Below are 15,839 nucleotides of genomic sequence, written 5' to 3'. Positions count from 1 at the left end.
GAAAAGGCAAGCAAGTCAATACAAGCCATACATGTGCAGTTATGCAAAACACTTCCATAGTAGACATGTTGTGAAAAACTAACTCTATTTCCCTTAATCCTATCCTGCCCCCCGATTTATTCTATTCTTTCTTTTGACCCTGTCCCTCTTCAGAAGTACTTCCTTCTGATTACCCCTTTCCCAATATGCCCTTCTCTCTATCATCCCCCTGTTCTCTTGTTCCCTTCCTCCCCTGTTTTCCTGTAGGGTAAGACAGATTTCCATACCCAATAGAGTGTGTATGTTATTCCCTCCTTAAGCCAAATCCTATGACAATAAGATTCCCTCATTTCCTCTCACCTTCCCCTATTTCCCCTCCACTATAAGAACCCTTTTCTTGTCTGTTTTGTGCAAGATAATGTACCCCATTCTACCTCTCCCTTTCTCCTTCTCCTAGTATAATCCTCTCTCACCCCTTAATTTTATTTTCCAGATATCACCCCTTCATCTTCAACTCACCCTGTGCACGTGCGCTCTCTCTCTCTCTCTCCATACATATAATTTTTCCCCTCCCACTACCCTAATACTGCCAAAGGTCTCATGAGTTATAAATACCATCTTTCCATGCAGGAATGTAAACAGTTCAGCCTTAATAAATCTCTTATGATTTCTCTTTCCTGTTTACCTCTTCATGTTCCACTTGAGTCTTGTATTTGAAAGTCAAATTTTCTATTTAGCTCTGGTCTTTTCATCAAGAATGCTTGAAAGTCCTCTATTTCACTGAATGACTATTTTTCCCCCTGGAGGATTAAACTCAGTTTTGCTGGTGATTCTTGGTTGTAATCCTATCTCTTTGCCCTCCGGAATATTATATTCCATGCCCTCCAGTCCCTTAATGTAGAAGCTGCTAAATCTTGTGTTATCCTGATTGTGTCTCCACCATACTTGAATTGTTTCTTTCTGGCTGCTTGCAATATTTTCTCCTTGACCTGGGAACTCTGGAATTTAGCTACAATATTCCTAGGAGTTTTCCTTTGGGGATCTCTTTCAGGGGGAGATCTGTGGATTCTTTCCATTTCTATTTTGCCCTCTGGTTCTAAAATATCAGGGCAGTTTTCCTTGATAATTTCTCGAAAGATGATGTCTAGGCTCTTTTTTTTGATCATGGCTTTCAGATAGTCTAATAATTTTTAAATTCTTTCTCCTGGATTTATTTTCCAGGTCAGTTGTTTTTCCAACGAGATATTTCACATTGTTTTCTAATTTTTCATTCTTTTGGATTTGTTGTATAGCGTCTTGATTTCTCATAAAGTCACTATCTTCCAATTGCTCTATTTTAATTTTTAAGGAAGTATTTTTTTCAGTAAGCTTTTGGACTTCCTTTTCCATTTGGCCAATTTTTCTTTTTAGGGTATTATTCTCCTCATTGGCTTTTTGGACCTCTTTTGCCATTTGGGTTAGGCTATTTTTTTTTTTTTGGTGAGGCAATTGGGGTTAAGTGACTTGCCCAGAGTCACACAGCTGGTGAGTGTTATGTGTCTGAGGCCGGATTTGAACTCAGGTCCAACCTGACTTCAGGGCCGGTGCTCTATCTACTGCGCCACCTAGCTGCCCCTAGGCTATTTTTTAAGGTGTTATTTTCTTCAGTATTTTTTGGGTCTCCTTTAGCAAGCTGTTGACTTGTTTTTCATGATTTTCTTGCATCACTCTCATTTCCCTTCCCATTTTTTCCTCTACTTCTCTTACTTGCTTCTCAAAATCCCTTTTGAGCTCTTCCAAGGCCTGGGACTGATTCATATTTTTCTTGGAGGCTTTGGATGTAGGAGCTTTGACTTTGTTGTCTTTTTCTGGTTATATGTTTTGATCTTCTTTGTCACCAAAGTAAGGTAATACAGTCTGACTCTTTGCGAGGTTTGCTCATGATCCTGGCCAATTATCTGAGTTTTAAACTCTTTGTTAAAGTAAAAGTCTGCTTCCAAAGTGGAGAGTATACTGTCCCAAGCTTCAGAGGTTTGTATAGCTGTTTTCAGAGATACTTCTAGGCACGTGTAAATTTTCAGTTCTTCCAAGGTGGTATGATAAGGGGTGAGGTGTTTACTCTTTTCCTGGCCTGAGCTCTGGTCTTTGAGTGACCAGCCACAAGCAGTCTTTTCTCTCTTGGAACTGTGAGGAGGGTTTCCTCTCCACCTCCACCGTGCCAGTGCTCCTCCTCACCCCAGGAGCGCCACCCAGAACTGTGACCCAGATCCACGCACGGGCAAAGCAAGAGATTCCTGCCTCAGCACTGGCAAAGGGATCCCTGCAGTCCCTCTCTGATCAGCCACTTGATTCCCCTTCAGTCTGTGGGCCGGAAGCTCAGGACAGAGCCACTGCCCAGGCACCCACACTCTGCGCTCTGGAAGTGGCTCTGACTTAGCTCTTCTCTAACCACAAAAACAGTCTTTCCCCACTTACCTTCTAAGTTGTCTTTGGCGTTAGTGGACTGAGGAGTCTGGAAACTGCCACAGCTGCCCGTGATTCAGTCCTCTGAGGCCTGCTCCAGGTTCTCTGCAGCCTGTGTACCCGTGCCACACTGCGCTGTGCTCCCAGCCGGGCGTGATATGCCTTGCCAATCAACCTTCCAGGTTGTCTTGGGCTGGAAATTTGTTTCACTCTGTCTTTTTGTGGGTTCTGCTGCTTCAGAATTTGTTTAGAGCCATTTTTTATGGGTATTTGGAGGGGTTTGGGGGAGAGCTCAGGCAAGTCACTGCTTTCACGCTCCATCTTGGCTCCACCCCAGCCTTGTTCTTTATAGCAGGAGTCTTTCACCTGAATTTGTGTCTGGTGAAGCCCAGGGACCCCTTCTCAGGGTCATGTTTCTAAGCACGCAAGAAAAGACTCATTTTCAGTTGGAGGTTAGTGAAATAAAATATAATTTTTTTCCTGTCCAAGTTTACAGATCCCCTGAAATCTACCCATGGATCCCTAAGGGGTCTATGAATTCCAGGTTAGGAACCCCTGCTTAATCATCTCTCCTTGGTGTTTGTAGATCGTTTGTCGGGAACAACAGGATGGGTAATTGCTATTACTTTTAAGTGGGGTCTTTTTGGTCACAGAAGAGGGGCAAATAAAAGGAGAGAACCCTTCTCTACTCCTGCCCAGATATGTCTCTAGCCATCCAATGTTTCATTGTACCTCCTGGATCCTACAGGTCAGCTGCAGCGGCGAAGCCTCCTCCAGCCAGCTTTCCGGCCACTGCAGTGGCGACGTCTCCCTCCGTCCGTTTGAGGTACAGACTTCCTTCTCAACCGTGGGGTTCCGTAGATGTGGTGCAGTGAGGTTCACCTACTGCCGGGATAGTCTGAGTGCAGGCGGCTGTCACAGGAGAGGACATGTCCATGAGGTCACAGGAGGGCTGGTGCACACATTCTCCCACCTCCACTTCCTTCACATCCCAAGAGACGTGAAGGTCAGAGCCCTGCTCAGGTGTCAGCCTGGTAGGCTGAAGGCCAGGCTAAACCTGACAGCAGAGGGAGAAGGAATCCACATCCACTTAGATGTTCAAAACATGTCAGGGTTCATCAAGTGCAAAGTGGCTTCCTCCGTGAGGGGAGAGGCTGATATACTATTCACCAACCACACGGCAGAGACGTGGAGGTTCCCCAAGCTGCGTGGCCATGCTTTTGAAGGGCATGTTCATGTCTCCCTTGACAGGAGAGGTGTGCTACTCACAGTAAGAACTCACTGGCAGGGCTGGGGCATTGCCAAGGTCAAGGTACTCCAGGATCTAGCACAGAAAAAGAAACCACAGAGCTTAGGCAGGAAGTGGTCAATGATATTACACTTGAAAGCAAAAAATAGAAAGATTAAGAGCAGCTTGGAAGTTAAAAGAAACCAAGATTCTTTCCACACAAGTGGGTTTATCTGGCTGCTGGACCATGGGGCCAGGATGAACTGGACTTGGGAGCACCAGTGGAGACAGCTGAGGACCCTCTCGGTGCCTTCAAGCCTCCAGCTGGTGGGGTGGATGACCTATGGTCCAACCTTGCTAGTTAGCAAGGCCCAAATCACTGTGGGAGGCCAGTCATTGAGAGTGGAACTGCTGACCACCTGGGGGAAGAAGATAGAGCTGAAGATGCTGCTTCATCACACCATCCTGAGCTGGCTGCAGACTGGTATTCCTGAGAAAAATTGGCTCCATGGAGCAGCTCAGCTTGGTGGTCAGGCAGACCTGAGCCTGGAACTGCTGAGTGGAGTCTGCAGAGTGTCCGGCGTGGGGCGACGAGAGAGGAGGCAGCCCGGGCAGTGGGAGCTGGCTCTCCGTGGTCACTGTCCCTACTTCCAGGTAGAAAGGAACATGTTCGTCCCAGGGAAGGACATGTTTCAAGCTGCTTTGGCTCTTGCATGCCTCTGGCCATGGGCTCAGTGATGCCTGTGGCACACTAACCTTAGAGCAGGCAGGCACGTCCAGAATGATGTGGGAGGCAGAGATACGGTGCCTTTGGAAGTTAAGCAAAGGAGCAGTTTGGGGAAGGACAGGACACAAACTCTGAGGCAAGGAAACTCTGAAGGGAGCTAAGCCACATAGGCCTTGAGTCAAAATTGCCTCTATCATCTTCTAGTCTGACAAGGCTTTATTACATACCTACCATGATCCAGAAGCTTTCCAGGGGTGTGTGTGTGTGTGTGTTGTGTGTGTGTGTGTGTGTGTGTGTGTGTGTGTGTGTGTGTGTGTGTGTGTACACGTGTGTGTGTGTGTGTGTGTGTGTGTGTGTGTGTGAGAGAGAGAGAGAGAGAGAGAGAGAGAGAGAGAGAGAGAGAGAGAGAGAGAGAAACCCCTAGAACAGTCCCTCCCCTTGGAGAAATTTCCATTCTCCTCAGAGATGGAAGAGAAGAATTCTTCCTCTCTTAGCTGTATGGGTAATTTCTAATTCTGCAATTTAGTGATGGAACCCCATATAGCTCCATGGACTTTGGTCTTAGAATCATAGAATTAAGCAAAGAAGGGACCTTTGAGGTCACCTATTAATTTTATAGTTGAGGACACTGAAACCAAGAAAGGGTTAGTGTCTTGCCCACACAGGTATTAAATGGCAGAGGAACTGAGCTCCTCTGATTCTAAAATCAGTGATCTTTCCACTGAGTGAAGATACTGTTTTATAGTAATAATAATTAATAATAATTGCTAACATTTACATAGTACTTTAAGATTTGTAAAGTGCTTTATGTATACTAGCTCCTTTCATTCTTACAACAACCATAGGAAGTAGGTTCTATTATTATATCATTTTAATAAAAGAAGAAACTGAGGCTGAGAGAGATTAGTAGTTTCTCTGAATCATTCAGGGATAAAGTGTCCTAGGTGAGATTTCCTGTTGCCAAGTCCAGCACTGTAGCCACCATGCTCCTTAGCTGTCTGAGAGAGTAGAGAGATATAGGATAGAGAACTCTGGATAGGGTGTCAAGAGACCTGAATTTGAATCCCAGTTGTGCCGTTAGGTACTTGGACAAGTCACTTCACCTCTCTGGAGCTCAGTTTCTTCATCTGTAAAATGAATGATTTGGATTAGGGGCCCCTTCCACTTCTAGATCTAGAAATATGTCATGACTGCAATTTCCTTTACACCTCTTAACATTGTGAGTTTATGAGTCTAGTCTTCAGGCAGGCTTGCAGCAAAACCAGAGAAGAAAAAATGGTTCTATCTCTACCAGAAGTCAGGCAGAAGGCTTTAAAGAAATCAGCATACCTTGCTGTGCCGTCTTCTCTTCCCTCCTTAGTATTCTTCTACCTTCCGATCTGGGCATCTGAGTTGTGGAGGAGCCTTAAATACACTTGCCATGCACATTGTCCGTGGATTTGAAAGTATCTCCCTCTACTTTCTTATCTTCTCTGAACCTGTGACCAACCTTCTCTTCTCTACATTAAGTAGTATCAATTTTATTTCTTTTTTAAATTATGTTTTTCCAATTAACAGGCATTTACTTTCTCTCATTCCACCTCCCCCAGTTGAAAAAGAAAAAGGCATAGTCAATCAAAACCAATTCCTATATTAGCCATGTTCAAAAATGTATGCCTCATTCTGTGACTTGAGTCCATTATCTCTGTTAGAGGGGGGCAGCATGTCTTATCATTAGTCTTCTGGAATCATGACTGGTCATTGCATTGATCAGTTTTTAGGTGTTTCAAATTCATTTGTCTTTTTTTTTTTAATATCTGAGGATGACCTTTTTAAATTATATATGCAAATTGGCATAGCATGTACAACACGATCCATCTTTAGGTTGTCCAGGGTCCAGTAAAATGATAGTCACTGATGGTTAGTATAATAACTGAAGCGAGATTCATAAACATAACTTAGTCCAGCTTGATGAAGCCGATGTCCTTCACATACTGCCAGAAGCACTGGAGGCACGTGTTCAGGCCGTACTTGTGGATCAGGCCATGCTGGTTCGAACAGATGCGGCCCGACCGAGACCCCTGGCCGAATTTTCGAGGGTGGCTCCTGTAGAGCTGCTGGTGACCCATGGCACCACTAGCAAAGATGCGAGACAAAAGCAAATTTGTTTGTCTTTACAATGTTGTTATAAAAATTGTTCTCCTCGTTCTGCACATTTCACTCTTTATCAGTTCATGCAATTCTTCCAAAGTTTCTCTGAATTCATCCCTTTCGTCATTTTTTATGGCACAATAATATTCCATATAGCATAATTTATTCAGTCATCCCCCAATCTATTACAGTTGTTCATATGACCTAACTCCTGAAACTTTTTATCACTTGGGTGATCGCTTTTCCCTCTCTCCGTGATCTAAAAATAAGACTAAAAACAAAACCAAAAAACTCTGAGAGTATATTTGTACCCAAAGGCAAAAGTATTTTTTAGAATTGGGAGTACCTGCTGAGGTTATATATCTCTCTGAGAATCTTCTCTACAAATGGTTATCTGGCCTTTAGAAAACCTCAAGTGAGAGGCAAGGACTCATTACCTCACCAAGGCATCCCATTCTATTAACGTGTATCTCTTTTTGCTGGGAGGCTTTTCCTTGTACCAGGCATAAATCTTCCCTCTCTTGACTTCCACCCGTTGCTCCGGAATCTGCTTCAGAGGCCAAGCAGGACAGGCCCAGTCTCGTCCACATGTAGGAAGCTAGCATATCTTACCTAAGTCTTCTTTCTAGGTTAAACATCCACATTTTCTTCAACTGGCCTCCTGCCTTCTCACCATCTTCTGGATTCACTAGCATGTTAAAGCGTCGCTGTTATTTCCTAAAATAAGACACCCAGAATTGTAATGAACCCTCCAAATGTGAGATGACTAGGGCACGTACTCTTATCTTCCTCATTTTGAACACTTTCCCCTCTCTGTAGATTTGTCTTTGTTCTTGTGGCTACTATGGCATGTTGTCAACCTCTATGAGGTTGAAGTCCACTAAAACCCAAGATTTTTTTTTTTAAACCAGGAAATTTTACCCAGCTATCCCTCCTCCTCTACCCTATACTCACATAGTTGATTTAAAAAAAAACCTTATGTGAATAATTTTATTTATATTTCTCCTTGTTAAAATTAATCTTTTTTTAGATTCAAATTAAATTTCTAATCTGTTGAGATGTTTCTGTATCTCAACTCTGTTAGCCAGCATGTTAATCCTTCCATTTTCTTGTCAGCTGTCCATCTAAGCCTTTATCTAAACTATTGATAAAATTGTTGACTAGCCTAGAACCAAGGAGATATCTCTGATACATACATATATATGTGTATATATACATACATATATAATATATATATATATATATATTTGTTTTCTTTCAATCTCTCCTTCCTTTCCCTTTCCCTCTCTCCCTCTTTCTCTCTCTCTTCACAAACAATATATACATGTATGTATATGTATATGTGTGTTTATATATATACATGTCTTTACAATGTAGTAGTATAAATTGTTCTAGTTCTGCTCGTTTCACTATATATGTATATGTGTGTGAATGTGTGTGTAATACATAGTATATGTAGTGAATAAGTCCCAGAGATCTCTCCCTGAAACATAATTGTCTATATTTATAGCTCTACATTTCACTTATTTCTCTCAGTTGGCACTGGACCATTCATGGCTATTCTTTTGATCCAGACATTCAACTAATCCTGAATATACTTAACTGCCCTGACATCCAGTCTGCTTCTCTTGACTTTGTCCACAAAGATAGCATGAGAGACTTCACTAAATGCTTTGCTAAGATATAAATATATAAATTTATAGCATTCTCATCTTCTACCAGGCTGGTTATGTTGTCAAGAAAAGAATAGACATGACTTTCTTGATGAAGCTATACAGGCTTTCGTGAACATTGCTTCCCTTTCTAAATGTAAACAAAGCATCTCTTTGATAAGATGTTCTGGAATTTTTTTTTGCCAAGAATAAATGTCAAACTCTCCACTTTAAAGTTTGCACACTACTCTATTAAAAAGAAAGTCCTTAGGCTATAGGAGATATGACATATTCATCCATAGGAGAGGATGGGTTGGCTGTGGAGGGTTGCCTGAGATCACTATTTCCCTAACATCCTCAGTCTTCTTTGGTTGCAGAGTCCAGCAGTGATGTCCCTGAATGGTTCCCTTCTGGCACATGGCTGCAAGTCCAGCCTCATTGGACACGTCTCTTCTGGTGAAGCCTTTACCCACATCCACTTCCACACCTTCTGTGGTCTCCACAACCACTTGGAAGCTCAGCTTCAACATTCATGGCCTCTACTCAAGCAACTGGGAATTGCCAGAGAGAACCTCATCAGAGTGTCAACTACAGGAGGGGATGCACCAAGGGCACGGCTTGAATTGACTACAGGCCCATGTTCTATGATGGCAGACGGAGATGTCAGGACAGAAAGCAACACCACTCAGACCAACTGGACGCTTTCTTTGGGGAACCATTGCCCTATATTAGAGGTATAGTCCAGTCTCAATTTTTCAGGTGCATTCTACATTACCTGACCCCTTAACATTTCTTATTCCTCTCTTTGGCTTTTAATTCAACTTACACTTGTTGGATACCTGCTATGCCCCAGAACTATGCTAGGCCTTGTGGAGTATATCCTTGGACTCTCTATAGCACCTAGCATGGACCAGCATGTAGTAGCTGCTTGGTGGTATTAGTTAAATGAGTGAATGGATGAATTTCAGATAAGGGAATGTGGTATGTATGAAGTGACCAGGGCATGTTTCTGAACTTTGAAGGGTGAATAAGATTTGGCAGAGATGGAGAAGACAGGGTAGAAAGCTATTCGATCTTTTCTCCAGTTTACCTGAGTGTTGACAAATCCAGAATTATTATTAATTATTAATACTAATTATTTTATTATTTATTATATTTTATATTATATTTATTATAATATTAATATTTATTATTTATTAGTACTTTAAGCCATCACATATAGCATAACTCTACTGTAACTATTTCTGCCAGTCCTTTCCCCTCTTACTGTCCAGCCATATTTATTCTTTTACTTTGTTCTCAATGATCCCATTCTCAACAAGAGGATTGAAGAGGAGCTATTACTAGTGCGTCACTGCCATTGCTATCACAGTTTGGGCAAGGCAGTCAATTGCCTAGACTATTTTCTTGCCTTCTGGAAGTTTACAGTGTCATTTGGAAGTCGGCATGAGAAGACATTCAGAAGAACAAAAGAATGAATTATGCCCTAATCATTCTGAAAATTAACCTGATTGAATTGTTAAGTGAATTAGTTTGTTCATCAACTGATTGCAAATATTTATGTATCTACTCTATATGATACCTCCATGAAGAAGATACAAAGATGTATAAGACAGAGTCCTGTTCTTACAGTCTAGCAAAAGGAATAAGATAGGTATGTAAATAAGTGGAACATCAAAAGAATTTGGCAAGTGCTTAGGAGAGGGAAGACTTAAATATATGAGAGTTTAGAGGAGGAAGGGGTCCCTTGATGGTGATGGTGGTAGCAGCCAGGAAGAGAGGAGAATCAAGGAAGGCTTCATGGAGGGTGCATTTTAACTGTTGAAGGATGGCTGGGATTTGAGGTAATGAATTCCAGGTATAGAAAACAGCATGGGTAAAAACACAGAAGTGAGAAAATGCAGATTATGTTTAGAAGGCAAGTAGTCATCTAGTTTAGCTGGAGCATGGAGGACATGAGGGAGAGTACTGAGATTAGGTAAATTGGCTGGGGCCTGTTTGGGAAGAGCCTTCAATGCCAGGATAAGAGAGTTGGACTTTATTTCTCGGGCACTAGGCAGAGAGAGAGGGCACTACTAAAGATTTCTGAATAAAGGAGAGATGTGATCTAAGCCATGCATTGGGAAGAGTAACCTGACCTAAAGTAATCCCTGAAGTCAGGGGTATGCTGGTAAATGTTTAATAATTGTCTCTCTGAAAACCATGACATGCTTTGAAGTTTAATCTGAATGATTAACATTTTCTCCATCACTTTCTGAAGTCTAGACAATCAACAAAATAATAAATCAAGTCCTGATCTGTAGCATTTGCTAATTTCTGAGGTGTAAATGCTCACACTGAAAATGTAACTGGGGGGGGGGGAGCCTCTCCTAAGACCATACTAGCTGTCTCCAGCATACCTCTGCCAGGGATTACGCTGGGTAGGCTAGAGAGGCCCCAATGCAAGGGAACTAATTCACAGTGTGAAATCGTGTGCCAGAAAGGACCTATTATCTTTGAGGGAATGCCTTTTAGCCAATGTATACCAGACTTGAGAATTCCCCTAATTTTCCCTCCCTCCTCCATTTGCCTAAGGATGCGGGGGTTCTTCTGGTCATTCTACAGCCTCTCTGATCCATCAAGTATAGCACATGCTCTATAAAACTTCTCTTTTTTTTTCTTCCGTGATTGCAGAAAGCAGGCTTTCCACAGAGCCTGGCCACCAGGGGCTCCCTCAGGGTTGGGCCCTGTAATGGTGACCTCACCATGGCCCTCCAGAGTGATGAAGGAGATGCCCAGGTGCACTTAGCAACTTCTTGTAGACAAAAACCCTTGGTGCAAGGAAGCCTGCACCACTCTTTCAGGCCTCTGAGCCGCCTGGGGCTGCCCCCCAGCAGTGCCATCCACCTGCAGGCAGGGTTGGGCCCTGCCTCACAAAGCTCCTTGACTCTCCAAGTTGGGCAGTGTCGGCTTCAGGGCAGAATGGAGCTCCAGCCCAGGAACAGAACCCAGTGGGTACTGGAGACAGAGTCGGATTGTGAGCTACTGCAGGTAGGTCTGGACGAGGTGGAAGGGAAAGAAAAGTCCCAGAGAACAGTATCCTGTGGTCATTGTCATGCTAACGGTGGGAAATGCTAGATAGTTTTAACTTACACTTGTGTAATACATTGGAAGTTCAGAGTGCTCTCCTTCAAACAATCCAATTTATAAATGAGGAAACTGAGGCTCAGGTAGGTTAAGGAGCCTGGCCGGGGTCACATAAAGAGTGGCGAGGTAAATGAACTGAGTCACTCCATACTGGGTTTTAGGATCCCTGATCTATTAGAAATACAAGTTTATTAATTAACCAGACAGTTGCTAAGACACTTATTGACTGGTACAGACAATATTCCAGACAATAATCCCAACTAGCAAGAAAAGCTTAAGAGTTTATGTACCTTTCCAGTGGGATTCTGGATGATTCTGAGAAGTTATCTATAGCTGTAAATCTTGCCTTATAGTCACATATCAAGAAAACGTTATTATCCAACAAAAAAAGAAAGAAGAAAGGTGCTTCATAAATACTGGCTGACTGGCTTTAGCCATACAGCTGAGAGTTCAATATTCTTTCTTTTTTATTAATTTATTTTGATTTATCAACAATCACTTCCTTAAGCTTTTGAGTTTTAAATTTTTCTCCCCCTCCCTCTCCAAGATGGTACGCAATATGATATAGGCTATACATATACATTCCTATTAAACATATTTTCACATTAGTGATGTTATAAGAATCAGAACCAATAGGAGGAACCATGAGAAAGAGAAAACAAAATGAAACGGAAGAAAAAAAAGAGCAAATAGTATGCTTTGACCTGCATTCAAACTCCATAATTCTTTCTTTGGATGTGGATAGCATTTTCCATCATGAGACCTTTGGAGTTGTCTTAGATCTTTGCATTGCTGAGAAGGGCTAAGACTTCAATATTCTTTAATAATTAATATCAGAGGGGGCAGCTAGGTGGCGCAGTGGACAGAGCAACGGCCCTGAAGTCAGGAGTACCTGAGTTCAAATCTGGCCTCAGACCAAACACTTGACACTTACTAGCTGTGTGACCCTGGGCAAGTCACTTAACCCCAACTGCCTAAAAAACAAAAACAAAACCCCAAATAAAAATAATTAATATCAGAGCAAGGATTTAAACCCAGGCCTCTTAATTCCGAAGCTCAGCGAGTTTTCCACCATGTCACACTGCAAATGGGGATTCAGGTCCTTTTAGGGTCGCTTTGGATTCATGCATTTGGATGTGAGATTTGTTTGTGAAGCCGTAAAAATGGACACCCCCTCTAAGTCCCTGCAGGGCAGTGGGTAAGGAAGGGAGGGAAGATTAAGATTCTCTAAGTGGCATCCTGGGAAAAAATGCCAGACTGAGGCAATCTGATTTTGCTTCTATTTCCATTATACTTGGGGAGTTGGGAGGAGGAAGAAGGGGGAGAAAAAAGGAACAGGAAGAAGAGGAAAAGAAGGAGAAGGAGGAGGAGGAGGAGGAGAAGGGAATCCTTTTTTAGAGCTCCAGCCTTGGTGACATAACCCTTCTCCTCAGGCAATGTGGTATGGTGGCAAAAAAGATGAATTTGAAGTCTGATGACCTCAGTTTAAATCATAACTGTTAACACTTAGTTGCTTTGGCAAATCAGAGTTAACTTCCCCAAACCTCAATTTCCTCATCTATAAAATGGGCTAATGATATTATCACTACCAACCTGGCAGGGTTATTGTTCAAAAAGCACTTTGTAAACCTCAAAGTGCTTCTACAAAGTGAGGGGATTATTTATGTCTTTCCCTCTCTAAGCGTTCACTAACTCATTCCTCCCCTCACTCCTTAATCCTTCTTCTAGACATCTGGACACTTGGGCTGCAATTTGCCTTTCATCTAGTTAGCCTAGTCTAACTTTCTGCCAGTCTATCTTCTGACCCTCATCAATCTAATGGCTTCACTTTCTTGCCTGCTTCCCATACTCCCACACCCTGCTTAGCAACTCTTTAGCATTTATGAGCACATTAATTATTTTTCCCCTCCAATCCATCATGCTTTCTCCTATGCCAAGACATCTGTGATTAAAGTGTTTAGTCTAGTCATAGAACGGGATTAGCCAAGAGGAACAATGCTGGAGGGGCAGTAAGAAATCCTTGGTGTGGAGCTGATCGGGGTATTTTGTCTGATTGGTGGTAGGACCTTGGAATCCCCACCCTGATGCACCTCAATGGATCAGCTCAGGTTGCCGGCTGTCAGGTAAAGCTGCTCTGCACCCTACTGGCCGGTGGCCAGGCAGCCTTCTTGGAACTCAGGGGAGCATGTCAACCACATCTCACCATCCGGGCCATATTCAGACACACCTTACCAGCACTCTGGGCCATTCCAGAGGAGACCAAGTTATCTTTTCAAGCTGGAAAACAGACTAAGTTCCAGCTGGACCTGAAGCTGAGATCAGGAACCTGTGAAATCCAAGCCAATGGGGATCTGCAGCTGGAGAAAAAGTTCCAGTGGAGAGGCCTGGTGGAGAATTCCTGCAAAGTGCTGCAGGTACTTCTGGAGGGAGAGGTATCCCAAGCGGGTGGGACCTTGTGCTCCCCAACCTCTGTGAGACTGGGCAGGAAAAGTGATGAGTTACCAAAGTGCTTATAATCTGTCTGTCAGGCAGTCTGCTAAGGGCTGGGAATTCAAGGAAAAACTGAAAACAGCCCCTGCCCTCAAGGGGCTTATATTCTAATGGGGGAGACAAAGTGCACATAAATCAATTTATGCAAGCTACATATGCCTCCAGAGTATAGTAGATACAAAGCAATCTTAGAGAGGAAGGCACTAGGACCTGGGGGGACCAGGAAGGGCAGAAAGTGGCATTTGAGTTCTGTCTTGAAGGAAGCCAGGGATTCTAAGAGGTAGGCATGAAAAAGAAGTGTCTTTCAGGCAGGGAGTTGGGAGCCAGAGCATTGGTAGTGAGAAATAGCAAGGATGTTAGTTTGGATAGACCATAGAGTCATGAAGGGAAGTGGTTTCTAAGAAAACAAAAGATAGATAGGAAGGGTCCAGATTGTGAGAAGCTTTAAATGCCAAATAAAGGGCTTTGTATTTGGTCCTAGAAGTAATAGAGACATACTGTAGCTGGCATGCTGAGTAGAGCATTGGGCCTGGAGTCAGGAAGACCTGAATTCAAATCTTCCTGAGTCACTTAACTTCAGTTTGCCTCAGTTTCCTCACCTGTAAAGTGAGGATCATAAAAAGGGCACCTACATACCACCAGGATCAGATGACTTAATATTTGTAAAGTGCTTTGCACAATGCCTGGCACGTAATAGGGTAATCTAGAAATGTTATTTATTATTATTGACTCATGCTTGAATTGGATTTAAATGAGGCAGCGTTTTGGTCCTCTTTGAAAATGAAGGACAAACAAACATTTATTATTATTATTATTATTACTAGAATTTATCAAGTTTGTATGTAGAAGTATGGGGTTGACATGGTTATATCTACACTTTAGGGAAATTATTTTGGGAGTTGTGTGGAGGACGAGTTGGAAGAGACAGAGACGTGAGACAGAGACTTCTAATTAGGAGTCTTACTGAGGTAGTCCAATAAAAGGTGATGAAGGAGGCCTAAACTTGGATTGGTGGCTATGTGAGTGCAGAGAAGGAGATGTATACAAGAAATGCTATGGCAGCAAGATTTGGCAATTCATTGGATATGTGGGGTGAGTGAGAGTGAGAAACCAAGAATAACACTGAAGTTTCTAACCTGGGTGACTGGGAGGATGGTATTACCCTTGACAGTAATAGGAATGTTCAGAAGAAAGAGAAAGAGAATGAGTTTTCTTTTGGACATGTTGAGTTTGAGATACCTATGGGACATCTAGTTGAAATGTCGTATAGGCTGTTGGTGATGCTTTGAGAATAAGCTGTGTAGAGATAATAATTGAACCCTTGAAAGATCACCATAAGAGGGTGGTGTAGAGAAAAAAAGGAGGGGGAGAAGGACAGAGCTTTGGGATAATGGGCATAACATGGGTAAAGATCCGGCTAGAGACCAAGAAAAAATGGTCAGACCAGGTCAGATGGGGAACCAAGAGGATGATTTCACAAAAACTCAGAATACTTAGGAAGGGCAGGTAGTCGCCAGTGTCTAAGACTGTAGAGAGGTCAAGAAATGTGAGGATGGAGAAAACACCATTAGTTTTGACATTTAAGAGATGACTGGTAGCTTTGGAGAGAGTAGTTTCAATTGAATGATGAGGCTGGAGACCAGACTGCAAAATTTACAAGAGGATTAGAGGACATGAAGTGTGTAGATGACATGTTCAAGGAGTTTAGCTGAAAAAGGGTGGGGAGATATAGGATGATAGCTAGAGGAGATGATAGGGATATAGTTGTGTGTGTGTGTGTGTGTGTGTGTGTGTGTGTGTATGTGTGTGTATGTTTTAAGAATAGGAGAGATGAAGACTTTGAACAGACTGCAGAAATAAACATTGACTCACATGGCCAGAACCTAAGAGAAACCAGTGTAGGTCTAATGGGAAATCAGTCATTATGCAGTACCAGGCATAGCTAGAAGGACCATTAAGTGCTTAATGAATGCTTTGTAATGTTGATAATGATTAGGCCCAAGTAATAATGAACATAAGCTGAGAAAATCAGCCCTGCCTATGGGCCCTACTGCTAGGGAGGCTG

The 15,839-nt window shown here is 42.7% G+C and overlaps 1 protein-coding gene and 1 pseudogene across 1 annotated transcript in view; one reads left to right on the top strand and one right to left on the bottom strand.

The window, feature by feature from the left end:
• The window catches only part of LOC110198340 (uncharacterized), a 174,901-nt gene that overhangs the window by 90,458 nt on the left and 68,604 nt on the right, over nucleotides 1-15,839 (top strand). Inside the window, 4 exon segments of the mRNA XM_078151725.1 lie at nucleotides 3,170-4,303; nucleotides 6,398-6,475; nucleotides 10,832-11,188; nucleotides 13,348-13,698. Coding sequence (XP_078007851.1) covers nucleotides 3,170-4,303; nucleotides 6,398-6,475; nucleotides 10,832-11,188; nucleotides 13,348-13,698 — 1,920 coding nt within the window.
• Nucleotides 6,314-6,484, bottom strand: LOC110198342 (small ribosomal subunit protein uS14 pseudogene; annotated as a pseudogene).

This window comes from Phascolarctos cinereus, unplaced genomic scaffold (genome assembly GCF_003287225.1).
Source record: "Phascolarctos cinereus isolate Bilbo 61053 unplaced genomic scaffold, phaCin_HiC Scaffold_4;HRSCAF=312, whole genome shotgun sequence".
Taxonomy (NCBI): Eukaryota; Metazoa; Chordata; class Mammalia; order Diprotodontia; family Phascolarctidae; genus Phascolarctos; species Phascolarctos cinereus.
Note: the sequence above shows the minus strand (reverse complement) of the source record. Positions and strands in the feature narration are given on the sequence as shown.